At 43.9% G+C, this 27,334-nt stretch overlaps 1 protein-coding gene across 1 annotated transcript in view; it reads right to left on the bottom strand.

Moving 5' to 3' along the window:
- Positions 1–27,334, bottom strand: part of MYO10 (myosin X) — a 267,365-nt gene that overhangs the window by 57,141 nt on the left and 182,890 nt on the right. Inside the window, exon 19 of the mRNA XM_084618423.1 lies at positions 25,437–25,517. Within this exon, the coding sequence (XP_084474549.1) occupies positions 25,437–25,517 (81 nt within the window). The remainder of the gene's footprint in view (positions 1–25,436; positions 25,518–27,334) is intronic.

Genomic DNA, 27,334 nt, shown 5'->3' with positions numbered 1-27,334 from the left:
GGCTAAATTGCCAGGGCAAGTCACACAGGTGTAAGCCCTGTTTTGCACTGGTGCAGCACTTCTAGGGTAGGGGTTTGCACTAGTCTAGCTACATTGCTCCAAATCTCCCTCAGGTACACAGGCCACAAGGGGTGAAATCTGAGCATTCTTTTCAGTTTCTATAGCACAGCAATATCCACGGAGTTAATTCTCAATTCACATGAGAATAAAAGGTTAAAGTTTTATAAGGTAAGAGAGTAAATAAATTTAGACAGTGTCTTAGGTGGCATGGAGGGCTCAATCCTATTTACAGCTCAGCACATCCAGCAAGGTGTGGAGCGCCTCAGACCCCACTGACTTCAAGAAAACACACTTTGAAAGCAACTTAAAAAAACAAAAAGAGAATGTAGAAGTGTCTGGTACCCTCCAGCATGCAGCCAGCAGCAACTCCTGAGTGCTCTGAAAAGAACTGCTGCAAAAGTGACAGTTCACTGGCTTTGGGAGATGTTCCTTCTCTATTCCAATGAACATGAGAGAGAGAGAAAATAAACCCAACGGACACAGAACAGCACAACAAATGCTAGAAATTTGGATAGGATCTCTGAGTGAGTGTGTGTGTGTGCATATTTCTCTCCCCAATCCATCCCCTTCCCCCTAAAAAAGCTCCAACAAAAACTGGATAAATAGTAACACTGATGGTGATTAATTGCTAAGATTAAGGCAACAATACAGAGAGAGGGGCATGTGACTATTCAATTGACAGTTACACACATCTAGCAGTGCCAAGCGAGGATCTGAGAAATGGATACTCAAATTAAACATTCTGTACCAAATTCCAGGCAAGATTTCATAGTTAACTTGATAATAATCTCTTAGCTCTTTTGTATCATCTGTACAAGAACAAACATGAAAGCACCACATATGCCAATTACAAGGAATAACATATGATTTCTACCTGTATATGCAATTAGCTATCTTCTATTTAATTCCAGTTATTGCATGCTACAGTATGACTTATCTCTAGTTTGTTCCCCTTGAATATTTCAGACTGATGAGGGACATCAGAATTTTGGTGATTACTGTACCAAAGAGTACAGTACCATACTGTACTCTTATGCTTAAAATAATACCGTAGGAGTGCTGCAACTTTACCTCTTCTTCTTCTCCTTCTTCACAAAAGCTTATGCTCAAATAAATTGCTTAGTCTCTAAGGTGCCACGAGTCCTCCTTTTCTTTTTGCGAATACAGACTAACACGGCTGCTACTCTGAAACCTTCACAAAAATAGTTATTAAATGAGGAAACACCACAAATGACAATGGCATTTACATAAGGCCTTTCATTCAAACTGCTTTACAAACGTTTACTGATTGCATGTTTCTCTCTTCCTCTCACACACATTGCTACCTCTAAGACACATGAAATGTTGCACCATTAAACAGTTGCTGTAGTTATTGAGCAGTTTTATTACCATTACATTCGTATTGCAGTAGCACCCAGAGGTCTCAGCCAGGCCAAGGCCCCATTGTGTTAAGTATTGCACACACATACAATAGTCACAGAGCCTGCCCCACAGTGCTTGTAATAGTTTTTTATGGCAAAGATGTGATTTAGAAGCAGCTTTACAAATGTATGGGGAGAAGGGGGAAAGGATCCTTCTAAATGGCTGTAATCTCATACTAATGTCACCAATGACCAATCAATTCACAGAATCTTAGACTTTCCCCTTGGCTATTATTTAAAACTCAATTTAATTAAGATAGTAGCACTGAAGTGTTACATTTCAGGGCAATTATCAATTTCGTGGGTTGAAATGGACCAAATTCTACCCTCAGTTACAATGGGGGTCCACAGAGGTATAGGGGCAGAATTTGGCCAACTGCGCCTTCAGCCTGGTGACAAATAAATCCCAAGACATGCTGTCTCCTAAAACTGTTCAGTCCCCGTCATTTCTTAGGCACCGATTCAGCCTACATGCTTACAATGAAGCATGTGCTTAAGCGTTTTGCTGAACTGGGACCTTACTGCTTGAATATGTTATTTCAAAGATCCTACTGAAATCAACAGTGAGGTTCACAGGGGTTCATCCCAAAATGAAGACTGAATCTCCACCCATGTGAGACACACACAATTAAAAGCATCTGAAGAAAGGGGATTTGAGATTTGGAGCAGCCTTGACTGATACAGTCCTGGTAAAACAGACAGAAGGTGCCGTTTACAGCACAGACCCCAGCGGGAAATCTTCATAGACCCTCCTCTCCACCTGTGAATAATCTGTTACCATTTTATCTAAAGTCATCCTAATTAAAGGCTCCAATCCCTGCAGGCTAAACCTCAATCTGGCCACTCTTTCTCGCCACATTGTAATCGGTCAGCAGTGTTTCCCTGAAAAAAAATCAAGCAAGCTGTTAGTTACAGACTTACCATGAAAAAACTTGCTGTGAAACACTAATTGAAAGGCAGCTGTCCTTCCCTAGCAACACCCTGTCAAGATGACCAGAATCAGGGTCATCACTGTTCATGACAATGGTCAAGAGAACTATGTCTGCAATACATACTACTCCATTTATAGAATAACGGCTGCTGTTAAAACTAGCAGATGCACACTTTCTCAGGCTGCATACAAACTAGTCTCAAAGGGTGAAATACTGATCCTGTAGAAACCTATGGCACAACTCCTGTTGACTAAAATGGGGCCAAGATTTCACCCATAAACTTTAATTTTCCATGGCAGTCCCATCCACATTTGAGTTTTTAAATCAAGGCATATAGATTCATTTTCAACAGTTTACAACTGGTAAATATTAAGACATGTTTTCGTTAAAAGTCCACATCTACATTTAAAGAACAAAACAAAACAACATTGAAATATGGTGGCTGTAACATGGTTCACTCTTGCCTGTGTAGCACAGAAATAAAAATATGTTACAATATCATATTTTTTACTACTGGTAAATACCTGGGATGGATCATGGATCTGATAGAACATGTTTTGTTCAATCTACACCAGCAAGCATAGTCAATGTTATAACAGAGTTTGATCCCACAAACATTTTATTAGCCAGCATAGTACTTACTGCTACTCAGTGATCTTTAAAATGTGAAACTGTCCATGTGGCTAGTCCTCACTCAGGTGCTAATATGTGTTTCTTTTGCCACTATGGCAACAGCAGCATATCCTGAACACAATGGCAGAAACGGTGTTGGGCTAGATTGTCACAGCCCTTACTCTGCACGCAGAGGAGGACGGGGAATGAGGCCTCCTTGCTCACACTGTGACTCCAGACATGGGGAGGACCCATGGGACTGCTTGCCCGATACTCCCTACCGTGAGCAAGTGGGCAGGGAGGAGAAAGAATAGGGATGGGGAGTGGGTGGAGTCCTGCCTCCACCCTTCCTTCTCACCAGCCAGAGTAGCTGGATGTCTGTAAGTGGGCAATGCACTGCTCCACACAAAAAACTAAACTCCCTCCCCAGAGCCAGGGGAGAGTGCATGGGAGGAATTGTTACTGTAAGTCACAATTTATTCTCTGGTCTGCTCCTGGAGCATTGCAGCAACATGACACCCCTTGCTTAGGGCAGATTATAAAGTTACTATCTAGCCCTTTTGGACTGCAAGCCCGAATGCTATGGGTGATTTGATGGGCTTCCATTCTGAAATGTTATCTTGCAGAGGCTGCTCAGCATTCTTCATTATTCACAAAGTAAAGAGTTTATATTACCCGTATTTGGCACTTGTGCAACTGCCACTGGAATACTGTGCCCAGTTCTGGTGTCCATAATTCAAGAAGGATGTCAATAAATAGGAGAGGGTTCAGAGAAGAGCCACGAGAATGATTAAAGGATTAGAAAACATGCCAGATAGTGATAGATTCAAGAAGGAAAATCTATTTAAGCTTATCAAAGAGAAAGTTAAGGGGTGATGTGATTACACTCTATATGTACCTTCATAGGAACAAATATTTAATAATGGGCTCTTTGATCTAACAGAGAAAGATATAAAACGATCCAATGTCTGGAAGCTGATACTATACAAATTGAAACTAAAAATAAGGCGTAAATTTTTAACAGTGAGGGAATTAACCCTTGGAACAATTTACCAAGGGTTGTGATGGATTCTCCATCACTGGTAATTTTTAAAATCAAGATTGCATTTTTTTCCCTTCTCTAAAAAGATATGCTCAAGTTCAAACAGGAATTAATTCAGCGTAGTCCTATGACCTGTAGCTCTACAGGAGATCAGACTAGCTGATCACAGTGGTCCCTTTCTAGCTTTATGATTTATGAAAAACTACAACTTTTACTTATTTAAAGGGAACTTAGTTCTGTGCTCTTATTTGACCTCAGGTGCTGGATAGACAGCCACAAAGATTGAATTTCTTAACTAATCCACAGATAACAGAGGACAGGCACTAGCAAAGTGTGCACTGTGCCACCAGTGTGCCTCAATCCTGACTCTCATCCCCAACCTGGGCAAACAGTTTCTGTGGTCAGCACATTCCTTCTCTATGCCCATAGTTGACAATGCTAGGAAGGGTGCCAACTGTGATATAGACACCTGTCCACTAGGATTCAGACAGAGAGCACCAAATGGCTTCACGTAAACCATTCCACATCCATCAGATGATGGGAAACACAGCATTACCAAGCCCAAATGCTTAAAAAAAACATGAGTCAGGCCTCCGAAAATCATGAGATTGGCTGAAAACCCATGAGATTTAAGAACAGTGAAGATACTGTTCTTTTTAATTGCTTCGGGATTTTTGAGACTGTACCGTGTACCAAGGTCCCATTTTCACGCTTTTCTCCCAGCTGTAAGTGCTAGAAAGTGCCTTTTCAAAAAATGAAACCTTGAGATTCTCATATATTCTCAGGGTGCCAGTTAGAAAAACATCAATTAGTGCATGACTCATGATAAAATTGTGGGCATGGGTAGCACTAAGAACATAATATTTCATCACTGTTATTTTTCTTTAACGAGGAAATGAATTACTTCTCTTTCTCTGATATAATGAGTTCCCATACAGCGTTTACTTCAATCTTATATTCACAGACCAGGGGAAAAAACTCTCTGCAACAAGCCAACCGTAATAAGCAGGCTTGTTTCTCAGTGTTTTCTCAAGCAGGTTAATGTTCCTGGTAATTCTTACTCTGGAGGAAGAAAATGCCAATTAAAAAATGCTGCCTCCTAGGAGCCTTTCCTTTGGCTTCTTCATGTATTAAGGTAGTTGTCTGAAAGTCATCAAGGGAAATTAGCCAGGCTTAGATCACAGCTGATATTTGATATGTGTAAATTAGGAGCACCACACAATATTCCACTGGCCAGTTTTGTGTTGCTAGGAAACGAAAGGTCAGGGAACATTCAAAGGCCAGATTATTCCCATCCCCTGGTAAATTCATAGGGTTCTATTCATTCCAAATTCCTTACTCCGTGGGTGCTGGCTGCAAAGACTCTCTGACCCGACACTCCTAGAGACTAACTGTGATTCAGATTGGAGCCCCATGACACCAGCCTCCCTGAACTCTGATGGTGGCTGAATGCTCCAATTTCCCCTTGCCTGGAGATTCAAGTAATGCTACCTGCTTGCCTTAACATTGAACTGAGGGCCCAGTTTATACTCAAGAAGTCCAGTCAACTTATAGGCAGGGAGCCAATGGTGTCATCATGAGGGCTCCCAGAGTGTGACTGCCAGCTACCTTTAAGATAACCAATTGTGGCCAGCCTGATAGGATCTATTAAATATTTTAAATGGCCTCTCTAGCTCCAAGCTTAGAAACTTAGCTTATAAAAAACTGCACTGACCCTTTATATCAGCACTGAAATGTTTCATTTTGCCACCTGGCTAACTACAAAAGATTCATGCCATGCTCTTGGAAGATGATCCAGCTTTATCAGATATAATCAAAATATTAGCTACTCTATGTATAAAGACCTTCCAACTAATTTCCTCTCAGGCTTAAACAGTCTTTTTCTGTAGTTGGTGACTCTGAGGTCATATATTTAAAGACAATCTCAGTTGGTCCTGTTGCATCTCTCTTTGCTGTTCTCTTCAAAATTTACTCTCACACACTGGTCTTGTTTTCCTACTTGTTTTTATATTAGAAGTTCAGGTCTTGTCTAGAAGACTGTACAGGTAACTGGAGAGCAAGTAGAATAAGGAGATTCAAGTGAACCTGATCAATTGAAAAGGGGAGTGATTTCAGTCAGAATGTTTAACACAGTTTGGTAATGTTTGCTTTTGTTAACACCTTCTTTACTCACACGCCTGAAACATAGTTTGGAGAAAAGATTCTGTTCCAGACTTAACACATCCTGCCTCTTTAGCAGCTGAAAAATCTCCCATTGCACTTCTCTGGTGCTCCAGTGAGACCACCGTTAAAAATAAGACCTGATACCTCTAAGGTACAAATACACCAGGCAAAAAACAAACAACAACAAAATTGTCCCTTCCCCAACCCAACCCTCCGCCCAAAACAACAACAAATCTTTCATGTTTTATTTATACCTCGTGTAACCATACAAAATGGCACACACTCTTCCCCCCAACACCCCCCCTTTGCCGGTAACCCTTATCAATACCATTTCTAGAGCAACAGTAACTTAACTTCATCTGCCCAGCAGATTGTGGTATTCACAATTTGACACAGATGATCAACTACAGTGGTAACCATCTATCACAATAATTATCACAATACAGCATCTGTGACGCCACCAGAATTTCTTATTCTAATGTAGGAAAGTATTGTGATCTCAGATACTGCAGCAGGATAACTGTTGGTAAATGCTGACTTTTTAATGGAAACTACTGAATATTACCATACAATGCTCTAGACAAAACTGTATTACAGATTACTTATCTGTCCAAATTCCTAGTCTTTTCTCAGTTCAGAGATAAGCACACAGCAAGACAACACCTCACTATTAGCCTGATCCAATGCTCCCAGAAGTCAACAGAAAGACTCCCACTGACTTCAGTACACATTGGATCAGGCCCTAAATTACTTAAAATTTCCTATGTAGGGCCAGATCCTCTGGGGCTTTAAATTGGCATAACTGTTCATGTCAATGGAGCTTTGGCAATTGACTCCCGTAGAGTTTGTGACCCATAGTCCTTTTGATCTTGATATCTTAACACAGAGTTCAGTCCTTCTTAGTTATATGAAGGTATAGATCTACTCCATTAAATAATTTGTTTTAAAAGACAAACCTGTGAGCCCAGATTTTGCTCTTACTTACGTTTTGCAGTCTTACTGCAAATCAGAATTTGGCCCCTTGTTCTTTCTAAGTAGGTTTGCTCTGTTACACCTCTAAAATTTCTGTTCATGGAACCTACAGCAGGATTCAATATTAGACTCTTCATTTTATCATTAGCCATCTATGTGCATTTTGATTACTGACCTACTGAAATGGCTTCTCTTGGGGCTGGATGGCAATTTGGACCATATATCCGTGGAGTGAGGGATATTAAAACTTGTCTTGCAGATCTACACAGATTACATGGATCTTGGATGTGGAGTGCAAGAGTAAGTAAGGCAACATGCCTGCCCACTCTCTCCTCACAGCAGGTAGTGTGTTGGCTTTACCCACTTTACTCACTTGCCAGCACAGCTGAGCAAGTACAGGGTGGGTAAAATGCTTGAGCGCAGGATTAATTTTGAAGCACGTGCTTAAGCTCCACTGAAGTCAGTGACACTTATGCATGTGCTTCAGTATGTTGCTGAATTGGGACCTTACTGATAGTATAAGCCAGCAGCAAATTACTACCAAGCAAGGAGGTAATTTTCACTTCCTGAGTTACGATTCTTTCCCGAAGGAAATTCCTTGGGTTGTGCAAGTATGTGCCACCTCCTTAATAGGTTTCCCTGTGATAAAATTTAGCCCTTGGTTGAGTCAGAATTAGAAGTTTCAAGCAAATTCTGCTTTCTACAAGAGCATATTTCTGTTTGCTAAAGGAATTATGCTCTGGAATTAGCTATGTAGAGTTTTTCACATATCTGCTTCAGCACTTTTAACAAAGCCACTGCTACTTCCTTTGAAAGACTGCTTAAAGTTTATGATACTGTAGTTTTGAGCCTGGACGGTATTTCTTTTAGCTGAAATAAGCACAAATGATGTGGCTGGCACATTTTGCACTGGTATTCTATCCTTTCAAACTGAATCTGGGGCAGCCATTCATTTGAGAAAGCTGATACCACACAGGATTTGGCAATTATCAGTGGCTCTCTGAAAGTGAAGGAGTTCTTTCAATCTGTACATTACCTATTTTACTACAGAAAGTTGTAGGCACTGAGATTTCCAAATGACAGTCAAATGTATTAAAAAGTGATTATTTGCTCCTTGCTTCTTAATGTAAAATATTTTGGTCTCCAAAGTACACTCTCAAAAATGCCATTAGAAATCCATTGTTTATTCATGTAATTACACTATACATAGATAGTTTTTATGGGTGTTAGCTGAGAGATCACTGATAACAGCACACAGAAATGAGGAATAGATAACATGATGCTGGGTGTAATTTACGGTAAACTTGCCCTATGGGCTAACCAAGTGAAGCACAGTGGGATATAATACGCAAAGGTGTATTTGACAATCCATGGGTATAATAAACCTATAGGAATTTCTTGGTGCCCTGAGTCATTCCCATATGGAGAAGTTTCTCTTGGCTTGCATGCAATAAAACCAGTAACTTCACAGCACCAAAGACAAGAATAACATATTTATTACATCATTGGACTGGATAACAAAATTCAGGTGGCTGACATAGTCATGTGACCCTAAAGAGTTCTGCATTATTACTTTCTTATCCAGTCAGTACTTCCTGGTGCCAAAATCTGCTGAACTGATATATAAAGCTATAACCTGAAAGAGATGCCTTAGCATAGATGAACTCAAACATATTTTGGGCAAAAAGTGTTCTGCCAGACTCTGATTAGTCACATAGGTACAACTCTACTGACTTCAAGAGAAAAACTGAGGATTTACACCTAGTAAATTCCGTTTGGTATAACAGAAATCAGAATCTGGCTCATTGTGTCTCAAATATTCAATCTTTAAAGTGGAACAGTGTTGGAGGAAATTTTCATGCTTTTTAGGCCTGTAAATCACTCTGCAGAAATTTTAGAGAAAGGGAAACAGACAGTATAAAGGTAACAAAAACATGCTTTAAGACACGCCCAGAGATACCAAGAAGTATTCCCGAAGTCAGACTACATTATTAAGTGAATGTAAAATAACTGAAGCGTTGCCAGCACTTGTGATTTTATCACAGTAATCAGTGTTCTTCTTAAAGTCCTAGCTTGCTTGCTTATGGAATCCTGTGATTAGGAGAGAAACTCAGCTTCCAGTGCAAAAAGGAGAAAGAAAAGTAGGTTTCTAGCCTCATGGTGGAAGAGAAAAATCTTTAAAATGTGACCGAAGTGCACTGTAAAGTCTCAAAAATGAAAAGACAAATATAGACAGAAATCAAAATAGATTTGGCGCGGGGGAGAGAACTCCTGATTTTTACACCAAACTCATGCTATTGGGGACCTGACTCATGATTTTTAAGCACTTCGGCTTGGCAATATTGTAATTATTAGATAAATACTGTGTGACCTAGCTGTATAGGAAAAAAATCTAAATTACCATTCTTATAATTATTTATTTTGCTTCACTTGTTGCAAGGTGGCCAGGTGCAAGGCTCTTAACTATAAATTTATGACAAAGCAAATGCAAAATGAAAAACTTCCCCCCAAAATATCCAGTCATATATTGCTAACCATTTCTAGCAAAAGAAATGTATACCAAACATATATGATGCTCTACCTAACAATACACCACTTAGCATTTTATATTATCAAAGCACTGTTCAAGCATTGACAAATTTTCATGACACCCCAGTGAGTAGATAAGCAAGTATAACTACAGATGGGGGGAAACAGGCGCAGCTCCTTGCCCAGATCATATGGAATGCCAGTGGTAGAACAAGGATCACAAGTTACAAGTATCCTGCTTCCAAGCTTCATGTGCAGTTCATCACACCAGATCTGTAATGGGAATTTAAGCTTGCTCCTATTGAAGACCATGGTAAAACTCTGAGTTCAATGGTGCAAGATCAAGCCCATATACTTTAAAATCGGTTTACAAAGATTTATTATCATCGTTTTCTCCCTTAAGATTTTCTTCAGGATGAATGTACAATCATTACCTTCTTGCTTTCCTATCTAAAGGGCCTGATCCTGCCAGATGCTGAGCTCCCTCATCTCCCTCTGTAGCCAGAGTGAGGGTGCTCAGCACTCAGTAGAATGTGGCCCACAAAGCAGCACCACTTTTACACCTGTTAAAAGTTAAAAATAAACTCAGCTAAAAAGGCAGGTTCAAATGTAGAGGCATTAGAATATCACCTCTTTGTTACTACTCCACATTCTCTTTCATGCAAATTGCTTTGCCTCTGCTCCAGTGAAGAAAGAATCATCATTTCAACAAATGTGCCCCATCAGGTTTCTCCAGTAAGACTGCAAAATTAATTTAGACTTGTGGGTGCTCGTATAAAACAGACTCATGCAGCAAGCAACTCATTCTACTTTAATACTTTCCATTTCACCCTCTGGCTTTCTTGTGGGCCATAATGCAATCAAAGCAAAAATACAGATGTGCTTTATATTCTAACGAACAACCAGAACAATTTGTTTCAAAACTGCTGACGCTTAATGAGGTGCATATCTGCTTTTAGCTATAACTATTTAATGAACTGGCTTGATAGGAGAAAGGATATTTCTGTACAAAACACAAAGCATCAATGCAGCACCACCCTCTCTACCCTTTTACACATACACAGCTCAATTTAAAATATGTGCTCATTTATTTTCTGCTTCTTTTTCTTTTTTTTACCAATCAGTCCTTTCAATCATAAAGGGAATATCCTTGCCAAAGCAGTCTGTGTGGATATACAGCTTCCTTGGCATTAACAAATATGATTAGATTAGTTATTTATAAACTGAGTCAGCACTTACCCTCTTTAAAAGAAATGGCAAGGCTAGAAACATTTCTAATATAGTCTGCAACAGCAAACTCCAGTCACCTACGTGTTCTCCCTCTACAAGTCCACTGAGGCTCCAGCACACAAGATGAAAACTTTTTAAAACCTCAGCTCAAACAAACCCCCCTACCTTTGAGGCTTTTCCCCCCCTTCAGTTTTTGTCCATTGTGAAAGGCTGCATCTTTAGTTGTTGCAGCTACGCACGCACGCACACACTGACCACCGAGACACACAAAACAGGGCTTTCTTCAGCTTGCTGGTATTTCAAGTCATTCATGTGATATCTTTGGCTGAGCTTGTTTAATTCATTCCTGCTGCTACTCAACGGGAAGTCACGCCTAGCAAGGGTTGGCTCAACAGTAATCACTGCAGATACTCCCTGACCAACAGTATACGAGGGCTAATCTCACCTTATGAATATCAAGAATGTAAATCTGTTTCAAAGCCAATGGATTCCTAGACCTTCAGAGAAAAAATGCAACAGGGACATAGCATAGCCAGGGACTAAGAAGCTTTAAAAGTTTTTCCTAGAATACATACTCTGCTCTCCTATTGTGCTTCTGGAGCATTAAGGATAGCTATTTATCATGGGCCATGCATATCATCTTGGTGCCATCACCATGACGACATGGTAAACAGGATTTGAATTTCGATCTAGCGATCTGGGGGTGGTTTGGGGGGAGTGGGGTTGAGGTTGGAGAATAACTTTGCAAAAGTACAATGTTTTGATCCGTATACCTGCAAGAAAACGTGTACATAACTGACATAGCACACAAAGAAAAAAGAAAAAAAAAATTGGCTTGATGTTTATAAAGGCAAAGATTCCACACACATGATCTGCATGTGTGATTGCGGAAATGCACTTCACACACATAAAAGACAGTGATAAAATTATCAGAAGATGTAATAACCAAATATCAAAATGTATTCCAATGGCTACAGGGCATTTTCAAATCGTACACAATAATAAAGCTCTCTGCTACTAATAAGGCAACCCATCTTAATGAACATTGGATCAAGAAAGCTGAATTATCCACACAATAAACTGCAGTTGGCAGTCAGCCAACTTCCGGCACGTTCTGGAGAAAAGGCTGAATTACTTTGACATCTCAAGGCAGCTATACTCAGAGGTATGGACTGACGGACAAACCCTCGGCAGCAGAACTATTGTGGCTGCACAAGGAGGGAGCAAGCTTGTTGGGAGACTATGCCGGGGACGGGCACCACCTGTGCAGCACACCTGCCACTGGATGTATCGTCTCATCCTACACAATATGGACTGCAACAGTAGCTTCGGAACTGCACTGTTGCTGCGCCACAACTATAGAAGAAGGGTCCCCTACCTCCTCTCCCCAAAGGAGTTCTTCAGTGCCCAGCCCCGTTACATGAGCAGTGTGTCAGGAGAAGGTACAGATGGACACGCTTCACAGGAATTGATTTTGAAACAATAAAATTCTGAAAAATTCAAGGTCTGAAAATGAAGGTAGCTGAATTCAGCAGCATGTCAGCTGGACAGGATGCCAGGCCTAATAGGGGCTTTCCTAAGAACAATAACGCCTTATGAGTAAGTGGGTGATTTAGAAAGAATAAATAGCGCAATAAGTGGTTGATGTGTTTGTGCCAAAGGATATACGGCTGGATGCACAGGCTGCATTTTTAGGGAAACTGTTGACTTGTCCTTCAAGGAAGTCGGCTTACCCAGCTATTGTGAAGTTTTACCCAGACCAATACTTACTGTGGTTCTTCTAGCATAAGGACAGAACTGTCTAGGTGTTTGGTATCTGTTATGAGCCACAATATCATCAGAACATTCATGTCTCTTGAAGGACTTCAGATGCCTCCAGAGTGAAGTGAAGATCCATCCAGATAACACACTCTCATGAAGAGATAAGTATGTTTTGGAGCAGCTATACTACATATGTGGGCCATGAGGCTACATTCAGGTTTGGTTCCCCTTATCAGAACGTAAGTCCATTCAGTGGCCAAACTGGTTTTGTTTTCAAATCCAAATGATATTCTTGGTTTAATTTAAATAGGGAGGAGAACAACAAGATGAATAATGAGCCTGTCATAGTTCCCCGTCAAACTGGAGCTCTGACCTCTCCTGGTCTTCTTCAAGTGCCCCCCTCTCAAGTCTTAGGCTATTACCTCTCTCAGGGTGGAACAACACAATTCTCCCACTCTCAGACCTGGCCTTGGTCTGCAGTCCCCTGGTATTAACTGTGATTACCTCAGCAAGCCTAATATATTCAGTGCCTGTGTTATGTTCCTCCAGGAGCAGTGACCAAACAGTAACCAAACAGCACTGTTAAAGCACATTATTATGTATTAAGAACAAATGCACCAGAGAGAAAGAGATTTTAAAACATTAAAATGGACTATGCACATGTCTAGCTTCTACATGGGGACCCTGGTAGGTCTAACCTTCCTATAACACCCCCAATTCTGAGACCTTTTAAAGAGGTGGGTGGCATAATCTATCCCCTTTAATTCACAAACCAGTTCACTCCTGTGTCCTTTAGGGAGAGTGTCTTTAAAAGATGCTCAGCCTTTTGAATCATCCCCCTGCTCTGAGAACCAGTCACTTGTTAACTGTTTATAGCCTCTGATCTGTTAACTCCCAGCATTGACAAACCAAGGTTTGCAACTTTGCTGGACACAGGATGTAGGATTTTCGAAGCTAAAAGTTTTCCCCACTGACATTAATTGGGTACCCCAAGTGCAGTAAATAACTGGTTTGTTTAGTTTATTATAAATAATTGCTTAGTCCAGTAGTTAGGCAGAAATATGGCAAAGGTAGACCAGAAGAAAATCACAAAGAGAGCAGATTTCACTGTTTCATCTGGTTTTAGCTAAGGCCTGATAACTAGCAATGATGGTACTTGTTTGTTATAATGTAAAAAAGCAAGGTTTTCAAGGGGTTTCTTTGTCAGAGCTTTTCCTTAGCCCTCCTGAATCACACCATGATGGGAAGGAATCTCCTAGACTGGATCCTGTTGCAACTATTTTGGCCAATTCTTATAACAGTATTTCAAGTGCACATTGGAGTTTTCTTATCTGGGAGTCATTGTGTTGCCTTCCTGCTTGTTTCTCCAACAGTACCCCTATGAAGCTAGATCAATAAATTCACTCAGAGTAGTCTAATAATGCAATATAACTATACAGTAACCTCTCTTCACTGACTAGGTCACATACTGTATTCACAGAATTATTACATATCAGTATTCTTAGTTTATTACACTGCTGCTCCAAGTCTGCCACAGAACCGTATTCCTTTAGATTCACACAGAAACCAATAAATCTTTTGTTGCCCATTGGGACTGGATTTTTGAGCTGCACTTCTATTTGGACATTTAGATCTAAATTTTCCCAAACACCCTCAGGTACTGCAGATGCAATATTTCACCCACAAATAAATGCAAATAGCAGTAGGCTCAATTATTTGTGGCAGCAGTTGTAGCTGTTCAGAAGCCTAATCAAACTTGACGACTGAAGCAAACAAGTAATTAGGGTGCAGTATTAGAGGTCAGTTTGAAACCCAGTTTAAAAATTAATATGCCACAGCCTGTCATCTAGTTCATTGTGCCCAGGGGGATTTCACCCAAGCTGGCTGATTTAGAACAAGATCCTTAAGGAACTAATGGGGTTTTTTGAGGATGAAGATGATGTGACCATGCTTCTTTGTACATGTGAGAAAAGACAGTTACCTTTCCGTAACTGGTGTTCTTCGAGATGTGTTGCTCATGTCCATTCCATAATAGGTGTGCATGCTTGCCATGTGCACTGGTGTCAGAAGTTTTTCCCCTAGCAGTACCCATAGGGGAGCGCCCCTAGCAACCCCTGGAGTGGAGCCTCCATGGTGCGGTATAATGGGTGCTGCGCGCTCCCCCCACCCACAGTTCCTTCTTGCCAGACAACGCCAACAGAGGGGAAGGAGGGCGGAGTGTGGAATAGACATGAGCAACAAATCTCAAAGGACACCAGTTATGGAAAAGGTAACTGTCTTTTCTTCTTCGAGTGATTGCTCATGCGTATTCCACAATAGGTGATTCCAAGCTATATCTTTTGGAGGTGGGTAGGAGTTCACAAATTTCTGGGATGGAGCGCTGCCCTGCCAAACCTAGCGTCCTCCCTGGTCTGGGAGACGATCGCATAATGAGAGGTGAAAGTGTGAACTGAAGACCACGGGGCGGCCCTACAAATGTCCTGAATGGGGACATGGGCCAAAAAGGCAGCCGACAAGGCCTGAGCCCTAGTCGAGTGTGCCCACACAACTGACGGCGGGGGATTCCCGCCAGGTCATAAACGGTACGGATGCACGAGGTGATCCAGTTGGAGAGCTGCTGAGTGGAGATCGACCGACCTTTCATGCACTCAGCCAAGATGATGAACAGCTGCGAGGACTTCCTGAATGGCTTAGTTTGCTCCGGGTAAAAGGCCAGAGCTCGTCTCACATCCACCATGTGGAGGCAGCGCACCTCACTGGACACATGGGGTTTAGGGCAGAGGACCCGCAGGAAAATGTCCTGACCCATGTGGTAGGCAGAGACCACCTTTAGGAGGAACGAAGGATTTGAGCGGAGCTGGACCTTATCCTTATGGAATACTGTGTAAGGGGGCTCGGAGGTCAGGGCCCTGAGTTCCAAGACCCACCTAGCCGACGTGACCGCCACCAGGAAAGCTACCTTCCAGGAGAGGTGCGACCAGGAGCACATAGCTAGTGGCTCAAACAAAGGGCCCGTGAGGCAGGCCAGCACCAGATTCAGGTCCCACTGTGGGCCTAACGTACGGGAAGAGACGATCCAATTCCTTAAGGAATCGGCCAGTCATAGCATGGGAGAATACCGTGTGGCCCTGCACCGGCAGGTGGAAGGCCGATATGGCCGCCAAGTGCACCCTGATGGATGAGGGCACCAGGCCCTGGGCCCTAAGGTGAAAGAGGTAGTCCAAAATTAGCTGGATCGGGGCAGCCACAGGGGAAACCGAGACCACTTTGACAAGCAGACTCGGCGTTTCCAAGAGGATGCCCTGAACTCCTTCCGAGCACGTCCTTTCCTCCCGGCCTAACCATTGAGCAGCCACGCCGTGAGGTGGAGTGCCGCTAGGTTGGGGTGGAGGAGGCGGCCCTGGTCCTGAGAGAGCAGGTCCAGGTGGGACGGCAACGGCCACGGCGGGGCACCCGCCAAGCTCGTGAGGGTCCCGTCCCAATGCTGCTTGGGCCACGCCAGGGCAATCAGGAGGACCCGGGCCCTGTCCATGTTTATTTTTTCCAGGACTTTGCCTATCAGCGGGAACAGGGGGAAGGCACAGAGGAACCAGCCCAACCAGGACAGGAGGAAGGCATCGGAGATAGCACCCTGTCCCAGCCCACCCCCCGGAGCAGAACTGGGGACAGCGACGGTTCTGCTGAGCCACAAACAGGTCCACCTGGGAAACTCCCCACTCTTGGAAAAGTCTGTGCACCACCTCTGGGTAAAGAGACCACTCATGCTAGAGAAATCCTGCTCAAGCGATCCGCTTGCGAGTTCCAGGCGCCTGGTAGGTGGTAGGCCTCTAGGCAAATGTCATGGGCTATACAGAAGTCCCACAGCCTGAGGGCTTACTGGCAGAGGGAAGAGGATTGGACCCTGCCTTGCCCGTTGATGTAAAACATAGAGGCTGTGTTGTCCGTGAGAACCCTGACCACCCGGCCCTCCAAGTGCGAGCGGAAGGCCATGCTCACTAGCCGGACCACCCAGAGCTCCTTGACATTTATGTGGAGGACCAGGTCCTGGACAGACCACAGACCTTGGGTTTCAGCGTTCCCCACATGGGCTTCCCACCCCAGGTCCGATGCATGGGACACCAGCTCCACTGATGGGGGCCTGCCCCTGAACGGGACCCCGTGGAGCATGTTCCCCGGGGAGGACCACCATCGTAGAGAGGCAATCACCGGTTCGGGCACAGTGAGGACTTTGTCCATCCTGTCTCTGGCCTGGGAGAACACCGAGGCAAGCCATAGCTGGAGGGGCCTCATCCTGAGTCTGACCCAAGAGCTGGAGACATGCTCTGGCTGTTGTCACCGGAAACCCTGTGATTGTGTCAATGATCCCTTTCAGGGTCTTGAACCTGTCCAGTGGGAGGGAGGCTCCGGCCAACGTGGCGTCCAGGACCACCCCGATAAATTCTATGTGTTGCACCGGGACTAACATGGACTTGGTGTCGTTTACCAACAGGCCCAGAGTGGCGCAGCTGGACAGAAGGAATGACACATGATCCCACACCTGTGACCAGGAGCTGCCCTTGACCAACCAGTTGTCCAGATAGGGGAAGATCTGGACCCCATGGCACCTGAGGTAGGCCACCACCACCACCGACATACACTTCGTAAACACTCTGGGTGCAGTGGACAGGCCAAACGGGAGGACCGTAAACTGGTAGTGTTCCTGCCCAACCATGAAACGGAGGAAGCTTTTGTGCCCCTCAAATATATGAATATGAAAGTATGCATCCTGCAGATCGAGGGCAGCGTACCAGTCCCCAGGATCCAGGGAGGGGATGATGGAGGCCAGGGAGACCATACGAAACTTGAGCTTTACCACATACTGGTTCAGGCCTCGCAGGTCCAGGATGGGCCTGAGCCCCCCTTTGGCCTTCGGGATAAGGAAATAGCGGGAGTAGTACCCCTTGCGTTCGAACTCCGCTGGCACCCTTTCCACCACTCCTAGGCCAAGGAGCCGCCCCACCTCCTGCTCGAGCAGAGCCTCGTGAGAGGGGTCCCCCAGGAGGGATGGGGGCTGAGGGTGGTTGGGTGGGATGGAGTAAACTGGAGAACGTAACCCCGGGAGATGGTGTTGAGGACCCATCGGTCCGAGGTCAGCTGCGACCATGTTGGGAGGAAAGCACACAACCAGTTGGAGAAGGGAAGCTTTACTGTGGGTGGATCCCGGATGTGAACTGGTAGGGTGCCCCCAGGTGTCCCGTCAAAACCACCACTTCCCTGCCTCTTTGCCCTTGGAGGACCCAGGCTGGGGGGCAGGCTGAGACTGCCTCTGTAGACGCTTCTTATAGTCCCACGCCTTTTTGTAAGGGGGCTCATATTTAGAGTGGGTGGCCTAGGCAGGAGCCTGCTGTGACTTAAACTTAGGTTTAGCTGGAGCTGAAACATAGAGGCCCAGAGTCAGAAGCATGGTGTGGGAGTCTTTCAGGCCATGCAGTTTTTAACGGTTTGTTCTGCAAACACAGCCTTGCTGTCAAACGGGGAGGTCCTGCAAGGAGGTCTGTGCCTCACTGGACAGCCCAGAAAGCAGGAGCCACGATGCCCTTCTCATGGACACCACAGAGGCCATGGACCACATGGCCGTGTCTGCCACATCCAACGCTGCCAGCAGGATTGGCCTGGCAGCCGCTGTAACCTCCTCCACCAGCGATTTGAACTCCTTCCTGCCACACTCCTGGAGGGAGTCCTCGAACTTGGGCAGAGAGCCCCACAGATTGAACTCATACCGGCCCAGGAGAGCCTGATGGTTTGCCACCCGTAACTGGAAGCTCAAGGATGAATGAATTTTTCTCCCAAATGAATCCAGCCTCCTTGAATCCTTATTCTTCGGAGTAGGGGCTGGTTGGCTCTGTGGTTGACCGACTCGACCATCAGGAAGTTAGGAGCAGGGCGGGTGTATAGGTATTCATGTCCTCTGGCAGGCAGAAATTACTTGCGTTCCACTCTCTTAGAGATGGGGGGGCCAATGAGGCCACCCCTTCGTGGAGAGGCAAGGCCACCCTGCCCAGTACCGAGGCGGACAGGATGTTAAAAAGGGAGTCTGAGGGCTCCTCCTCTGAAGGTTGAGGTTTGAGGCCACCCTTTTCAATAGCTCTTTGTGGGCTTTAGAGTCCTCCTGCGGGATGGAGGGAGGAGGGACCGTAATCACCTCATCAAGGGAGAGCGAGGAAGAAGGTGTGGTACTTTGCGTGTCCACCAGCACTGGAGGGTCCACTACCTGGTTGCTCTCCAGGCACAGCACTGAGGATGTACGTCCCACCGACTCCTTCCTCAGAGGTTGGCCAACAGCCGGTCCGAAGCTCCGGCCACCGAGTGAGCCCCCAACGGGGGCTGTGTCGGGGGCCACGATGCCCACTGGTACCACTGGGCCAGCCACGGGGCCCGGTACCACTGCACCGTGCTGTGGCACCGGCAGAGCAGGCTGGCTGGCCTGACCCATCGATGGGTGGCTGCACAGGGAGGCCAGGCTGACATACGAGCTACTGCTGTCCCTGAACCGGGAAGATCGGCGGCGCCGGGAGTGGTACCAACCCCGAGACCGTGACTCCAACATAGAGGAACGGTACCGCCGGTAGCAGCTGCTTTGCGATTGGCTCTGGTGGGCGGATCCGCAACAGTGAATCGCCAGCTATCAATGCCCGGGGCTGCGGGAGCGGTGCTGTGGCGGGGTCCTGGAGCAAGGTGACAAACAGTAACTGCGTCGACGTTTGTGTTGTGACCGGCTACGATAGCCCCTTCGAGATGAGGACCTTCGGCTACGTCTGCCTTGGTCCCGTCAGTGTCCGCTCCTCAAGGCAGAGCGGTGCCCTGAGGCTCTGTCAAAAGGAACCCAGACAGACAACCTGGTGGGAGTTGATGGCGACCCACGTGGACTACGCATGGAACGGTCGCTGAGTGGCGAACGGCAGCAGGAACATTCCCTTGACCGAGACCGAGTCGGGGGTGACTGCGGAGATCCCAGCGGTGGCTTGGCTCTGGACTGCATGGACATCATGTCCCGAGCCACCTGCAGGGCCTCTGGCGTGGAGGGCATCCGGACATCTGGGGAAGCCTGCTCCGAACGGGCCGGACTACTCCGCTTGACTTGAGTCAGAGGCCTAGAGGCCAATGGGGGTTGAGGACTGCCCAACATGGGTCTAGTCTCTGTCCAGATTTACCCCAGTGCCGTGGTGGAGAAGGCCTCTTCTTAGCCTTCTTGGCGTGCCCCATGGACGGGGAGTGGTGCCAACTAATAGATGGCGCCGGAGGGTCGCTACGCACCGAAACCACGGTGCCCTGTGCTGACTTGAAGCGGCGCGCCGGAGTCGATGCCGACTCCATGAGGATAGCCCAGAGCCTGTCGTCTCTCTCTCTTGGTCTGAGGCTTAAAAGACTTGCAAATCTTGCAGCGGTCGCTGAGATGGGTTTCACCCAAACAGCGTAAACAGTATGCATGCGAATCACTCACTGGCATCGGGCGCCTACAAGTGTTGCACGACTTAAAACCTGGGGTGCAGGGCATGCCCCGGCCCGGGCACACTAGCTAAACTAAACTAAAGCTAATGGAGTACTAACTAAAGGTCACATATACTGAACAAACAAGAGTTCTGGGGACAAGCTACAGCAAAGCTGGAGCAGAGCAGTTCTGAAGCACCTTCACTGGCTGCAGGAGGAACTGAGAGTGGGGAGAATGCAGCGTTCCTTATACCGCACCATGGAGGCACCACTCCAGGGGTCACTAGCGGCGCTCCCCTACGGGTACTGCTAGGGGAAAAACTTCCGACACTGGTGCATGTGGCGAGCACGTACACCTATTGTGGAATACACGTGAGCACTCGAAGAAGGTAACAGGCAGAACCATTCTGCACATGCATCAGTCTGAAGAGCTCTGACTTGGGGAAGTCATAGAGAAGACAGTTACAATAGTCAAGGTAAGAAGAGATGAAGGAATGGATGAGGATTCCAGAAGAGGGGAAGCTGAGACAATGACAAATGTGGGCAATGTTTCAGAGGTCATGCTAGACAGACATAAGGGATTGCAGAGGAGCAGGAATCTGGTTAAGAATTATGCCAGTGTTACAGACAGTAAAGACAAGTAGCAAGTCTGAATTAGGAAAGGAGACTGAGAAGATGGACCTGAGTTTGAGAGTGCTCCTCCTGCCCAAGAGACAAACTTCAGTCTTTGAGACATTCAGCACAGAAAGTCAATAACCTAAATTTCCATGGATCAGCCTGAAGACAGAGTGAGTTAACAGGAAGGAGTCATGCTAAAGGCATTGCACTGGAAGATATGTACAACTGTGAACATTATCAATTGAGATGGTGGCTGAGGAGCGTAAAGGTACAAAAGGTACAAAAATGAAAGATGGAAGAGAGGAAGAATGAAACTTTGGGATTCTTTAGAGCAAGGGCCTTGCTACAGAGGAGAAATCACCATCAGATACAGTGTATGAGCAGTGTGATAGTTAAAAGTGGAATCACAACAGGAGGAACCAAGAGACACCTAAGTCATTGTCGATAAAGTACATGAGGATGGAAGGAAGCACAGTGCTCAAAGTTGCATTGAGGTCAAGAATGAGGGAGAAGGACCCTTCATTAGCAGAAAAAATTAATTAATCACACAGCATAGAGCAGTTTCCATGCTATGCCTAGAGCAGAACTCAGACTGAAAAATGTGAAAACAGATGCACTGATTGTTTAGGGGTCTCCCAAGAAAGATGAACAGGACTCTTATTCTTCCATCTACAGCTTGTTTGCTGAAATGCCTTAGGACAAAAGGTTATGCACTCTGTGTGCTCCCTTTAGGGAGTAGCTCTAATGAGGGCAGATTCTGCTCTGATATGTAAATGTCTAGTGGTTTGCTTCATTTAGTGGATTGTCCTTGCCTGCCTCTGTAACATTTGATAAAAATCAACTTCTTAATCAATTACAACTTCAATAATTGTTACAAATTATCAAATCTCTTGTCCACTATTAACAAACTCTGATGTATAGCACAGAACGTGGAGTATTGCTATTGTAATTTTCTGCTTTTCAAAGTTTTGAATTTTATCTTCCATCTGTCTGATCTCCTTTACTAAGGAGTCCAAATATGTGTGTACTGTACTGAAGCTCTTAATCTATTGCCCTCTGGAAATATCACGGACTTTCTTACTAATGGATGTAACCTGTGTGTACTAAATCAAAAGGGCAACAAGTGGTTTAGGAAGGTTTCTCTCCTTTTTTATCATCGCCTCTCTGATTCTCTCCTGTGCCTCTTTCCATAATGCAGTAGTGTTTCAAAAGGCAGCAAAAGTAGCTATGTCTCCTTTTATACCATTCATTACTTTACAAACGCCACATATGCTAAGTACCATCATTATTTAAAAGGTGACTTCATTATTATTTAAAAGGTGTTACTTCTTTATTTGCTTACCTAGAGTAGAAAGTAGGAGCAGAAACAATACATGACAAGGACAGGTACTATCACTAAGTTCTTGTTCTTCCAACCCTTGTTTCTCCGTCTTAGCAGCTAATCTAAATAGCTCATGCAGTCAAGTCTACCTATCAAAGCTTGCAGTCTGACTCACATACATGACATCAATTCCCTAGTAATGCAAGCACAAGGCTAAATTTTCTTTTAGCCAAACTGTCTTGGAGTTACACAAACTGACACACCTTTCTCAGCCAATATAAATCATGCAGTACTTTTTTTTTTTTTTTTTTGCAAAGGAAAATCACCTGACAGTACCAATTACAAAGGACCCGAACCTGAAGAAGTTAAACAATAGGTTACAAGCAGTTTTCAGGGAGTGGCTGTCTTCTGAAAATTCCTATTTAAAAAATGTCAATCGAAGTGTAAATCCATTGAATTCAACTGAGTTACAGGGGTAAATCTGGGTAAGTGGGGCCTGATACTGATCTCACCACAGTTTAAATGAGGACCAACTCCAGTGACTTCTCTGCAGTTACACTGATGTACAACCAATAGAAGTGACATGGATGTTTGCCCCACTAAATCCAAGGTAGATCCGAGGGAAAATAAGACCAGAACAATTCCTCATATCATTTTGAAATTTGCAATCTCAGGAACTATAAATAATAAAAGCCCTGCTTTATAGTGACACATTAATCAACTTCCTTTTCTGAAAAAAGTACCTTAAATTCAGTCTACATGATTTTACTCTTATTCACAAAAATAATAATACAGAAATAAAAAGATGAATAAATAGAAGTGGTTTTATTGAGACACAGGGGGAAAAAAAGCCCGCGCACAATGGGTTAAACTTAAAAACCGTAATTTCCTGACATTGATTTCTGAATCTTAAACTGAATGGAAATTGCCATTGTCAAAAATTTTTGGTTGCCTGCCCCTCCTCTTTTCCATGAAATCTTGTATGAATTGGCGCTGCTAGTTAGAACATTTTTGACTTCTTTCTTAGTAACTAAGCCATCAATCTAGTTCTTCAAACAGGGCTTATTTTTCAGCAAAGTCATCTTACATTGATTTAACTTAAATTTACGATCACAGCAAGGCAAGAAGAAAACTAGGGAATAAACTCTTTGGAAACAAGATTTTGCTGATTTTGTTTATTAACACATTGAAAGGAACTATCTAGGAAAGGAGTTCCCAATCTGTTCCCACACATTATCCCACAACTAGCTATAGACTCTTGCTGAAGCCTAGGTTCCAGGATTCTTTATAGCAAGGGCCCAGACTCCTTCGCAGTTGCTAATTTTGAGAGGATTTTTAATTAAATGTATGCAAAGATTAGGATGGCAGCATATTTTACTAAACTTGGGCAGGCTAGGGTAAGAATGCTGGGTGGAGAGGACCAGGTGGGAAGTAATGGGGTGCTGGATGGGAGGTACTGGGGGATTCAGAGTAGTAGGTGGAGGAGCCTTTAAGATGATTCAGGATGAGAGGAAAAACTACTTACTTTGGAGGTGGTACTCAGTGAGCTTATTCCCACTCTTTTCCCCTAATGTATTCCCCCTCTCACCTTATCTCTGTCACTGGCAGGCTGAGGAGGGAGGGCTACACAGGGCCCTGTTGTTCCCAGACAGTGGTAGCAAGAGGCAAGGAAGGGGGCTGCCGAGGACTCTCTGGCTCCCCAGCGGGAGCTGGAGGCAAGAGTGTTTGTGCTCTCTTTCCTGGTAGCAACAGCATTAAGAATTGAAAGAGCCATGCTGGCAAAATACAAGGATCATGCACAAGTGTTGCAAGCAACATAATGCAATGAGACTGATCCTTGCATCATTCATCTGTGGTCCTTGCACTTTTGCTGCTGTTGAGTGGGGCTTGCTCAGGGCTCCTGGTTGCAAGAATATACAAAAGGACACCTGTTATTCCCAAGTGGCAGTAGAAGAGGGGATTGATCAGGGCTTTGTGGGTCCTTGCAGCAAGAGGGGGAATAGTCTTCTCAGATGCATGAATCCCGCCCTGAGCAGTGCTGTGACTTGACTAGGTGGGCCCTTGACTAAGTGTGCCCTCACTGGTCCTAGCCACCAGCTACATACGAAGCTGAAGGATTTTTATGTTTAGATTTTGGCCTCAGCACCCTGGAGGCCCCAAGGCTGAGAACAGTTGGTCTCGAGATGCACTCAGAGCCAGCATCAGGCCATTTCCCCACAATGCCCAGATATTGCATGGGCGGCGTCACAGACACATCATTTGAAACCCCACAGCCTAGGTTAAAGTTTTCCCCTTATAAAGAAAACTTGAAGGACAGTTAGCAGCTAACACATTTTAAAGCTCTGGGGAAAGACAGCCATAAAATCTTCAGTGGAATCTAGCCAACTTCCTTGATGTTTTACAGTCCTGATAAATCAGACACTGGGGTTGTCACAAGATAGTGTATTTCTAGCTACAGTCTGCAGACTATACTGTGAAAGCTTAACGTTTGTTAATGTCTTTGCCTGTTGCAATTTCAACATTAAACATCACACCATGATGGGCAAATAAAAAGGACTACTTTGACATTTTAGGATCAGGGTAGCATTTGACTCCCGAGAGGGCCCCACATTCCCATACTTGCCTGGCAACTTGGTACACTGAATATTAATCTCTTTGAAACATTTGTTTTCTCTTTTAAGTACTTAAGTGTCTCAGAACTACAACATAAGAACAAACATGACTTCACCTGGTATTTTACAGAAACTGAAAGGTTAAGTGGCAGATGATAAAGAAAATACAGTGAAGCAAACCCCGCAAATTACTGGATTGAAAGTCATAAAGGAAATAAACAGTATTTTTAAAAATTAAATTGTAGTAAGCAGAACAGCAATAGCACAGTGGAATCTGTACAAGTGACCATCTTTATTTCGCAATTTCCTGCTGTAAGAGACTGTTACTGTAAAATCCCCAAGTGTACTGAGTACAATTCTGCTCCATCTTTATTAGAAGACCAACATGGTGAGGTAAGTGATTTTTGTCAGATCTTTGGGTAGTCACTTAAAAAAGATTTTACTGCGGTAATGATTATTCTAGTTGTATACAGTGCATGTGAAATAGCTTGCTACGAAAAAACCCAGACACAAGAGCTGCAGAAGTCTGGAGACTTCTCCAGAACCTGCCATCATTTTTTGGAGTCATTTGTACCTTTGAAAGTGAATCCAAAATGCTACTGTTCTGATTTGCATAGGTGTAAATGACAAGATATGGAACATTGGGCCCTATGTACTTGGAAAAGCAACTCAGACAGATAGCGTTTTAAATCTTACCTTCTGCATATTTGGCTTGATACATCGAACAAAGAAAGGATTAGAGGAACTTAATGTTGCCATTAAGGAATGCAGTGAGTCCTAAAACAAAGGTAGAAAAGAAGACAGTCCTTTATAAACAGCTTTTTTGTAAGTCCTTCACTTTAGCCCTCTCAAAACTAAGCATTGCAGGCAGGCCCTAGAGCAACACCTAGTGATCTAGATTAGAAATTACAACAGTACAAGCTTTTCCATGATAAGAGTCAGTTATGCTAATGGAGATACAGGTCTTAACATGTGAGGTGACACACTGCTCTGTTGTTTGCCCCTTTTGATTAAAAGTACTGACAAGAGTTACTGATCAGCATGAACAGCTCTGTTTATAAAGGTACACCATCAACTTGAAAATCTCATTTCTGTCTCAAAATGCTGAACCTGTTGTATTTACAAGTAACACTTAAGAATTCTGTCCTGCATTGTGATCTACATGTGTGCATTGCTGTGCCCATGCAAATCACAATGCACAATCCAGGCATAAGATAACATTGTTACTGAAAGAAGTTAGCAAAAATAATCTCCCCTCCTCCCATTTTCCCCCAGTTTTTCTATTCTGTGCATTTGACAGCATTTTGTGTATATTCGGTTTCATTCTTTCTCCTATATGGAGTCAGTTTCTCTCTTAATGAAAAGAGAAACTTTTCTTGTCTCTTATAAGAAAGATACTAAATCAACAAGGGCACAGAAAAACCTAGCTCTTGAATTTCAAAAGTTCTTTAGAAAGTAAAATTAAAATGGTGTTTAAAGAACACTCTTTCAGAAACTAGATTTTTTTTTAAAAATCAATGAATAAAATTCACGTTGAGAGTATATCTGTAACATATGTACTTTACTAAGTGTATCTGTAATTTAACTTAACATACACTGTATCAGAGGCATGTTTCTCTATTAAATAAAAATCCTAGAATATCCCTAGCAAGAAAACATCAAGTTTACAATACTCACTTAAAAAATAAAACAGATTACATATATATTGTGTAATTATACACACACACCATTTTCTCCTCAGCATTAACAGAATTCTGAATGATAAAATACACAATATAACATAGATTATCTAATGTATTATTACCTCATCTAATTGGAAATAAAGGTCGCCAATGAAGTCATCATCCCTCTTCTGACATGTATTATTTACATGAAAAATTCCCCCCTTCACTGAACTTTCAATTGTATGTTCCCCCATTCTATTCAAGGAGATACTGAGGTGTTTTTGTAAATCTATTACAGTGGGGGCAAAGAAAGCAAATGCTGATGCAATTTGAAACTTGACCATTATTTCCAGTGTGTCTGGTTAACCATTGTTTGCTACAGAACAAAGAGGGCAAATATTACATAGAAAAGGTTCCCGCTTCTAGCAGTAAAATAAATATTTACCTCTTAAAAAAATGTAAACTTTATCCATGCTTACCCTGTGTGAATGCTGTATTTCAGGACAACTTGGACAACCCTATTGATCTCTGACAATAGAGGACAGTACTTATGGCAATCACTTTGTAAACGTAACAGGGAAGGCAAGTGAGCTTGAACAAAGGTAGGCTGATGATATATTCCATTTTCACATGCAGCTCTGGACTGACCTCATGAGCTGCTAACATCCTGGACCCACTGCCAGCCAAGTCAGTGGGATAGGAGGCTGCTCACCGCACCTCATGAGATCGGATCTAGAGACTACTCTGAATCAGGGTCTTTACAAATCAATAACCAGGTTGTCATAATGAATCTGATACCGTCACCAGTTTTATTCCTTTTCATTTTAAACTTCTGAACAAATCATGTGTTGTTCAGGGCCCCTGAGGGCGAGGAGACAAAGAGAAAGAAGGGGCCTGAGTCTCCCTTGCCTTACACCTTCTGTAGTCATT

The sequence above is a fragment of the Lepidochelys olivacea genome (genome assembly GCF_965140295.1).
Source record: "Lepidochelys olivacea isolate rLepOli2 genome assembly, chromosome: 2".
Taxonomy (NCBI): Eukaryota; Metazoa; Chordata; order Testudines; family Cheloniidae; genus Lepidochelys; species Lepidochelys olivacea.
Note: the sequence above shows the minus strand (reverse complement) of the source record. Positions and strands in the feature narration are given on the sequence as shown.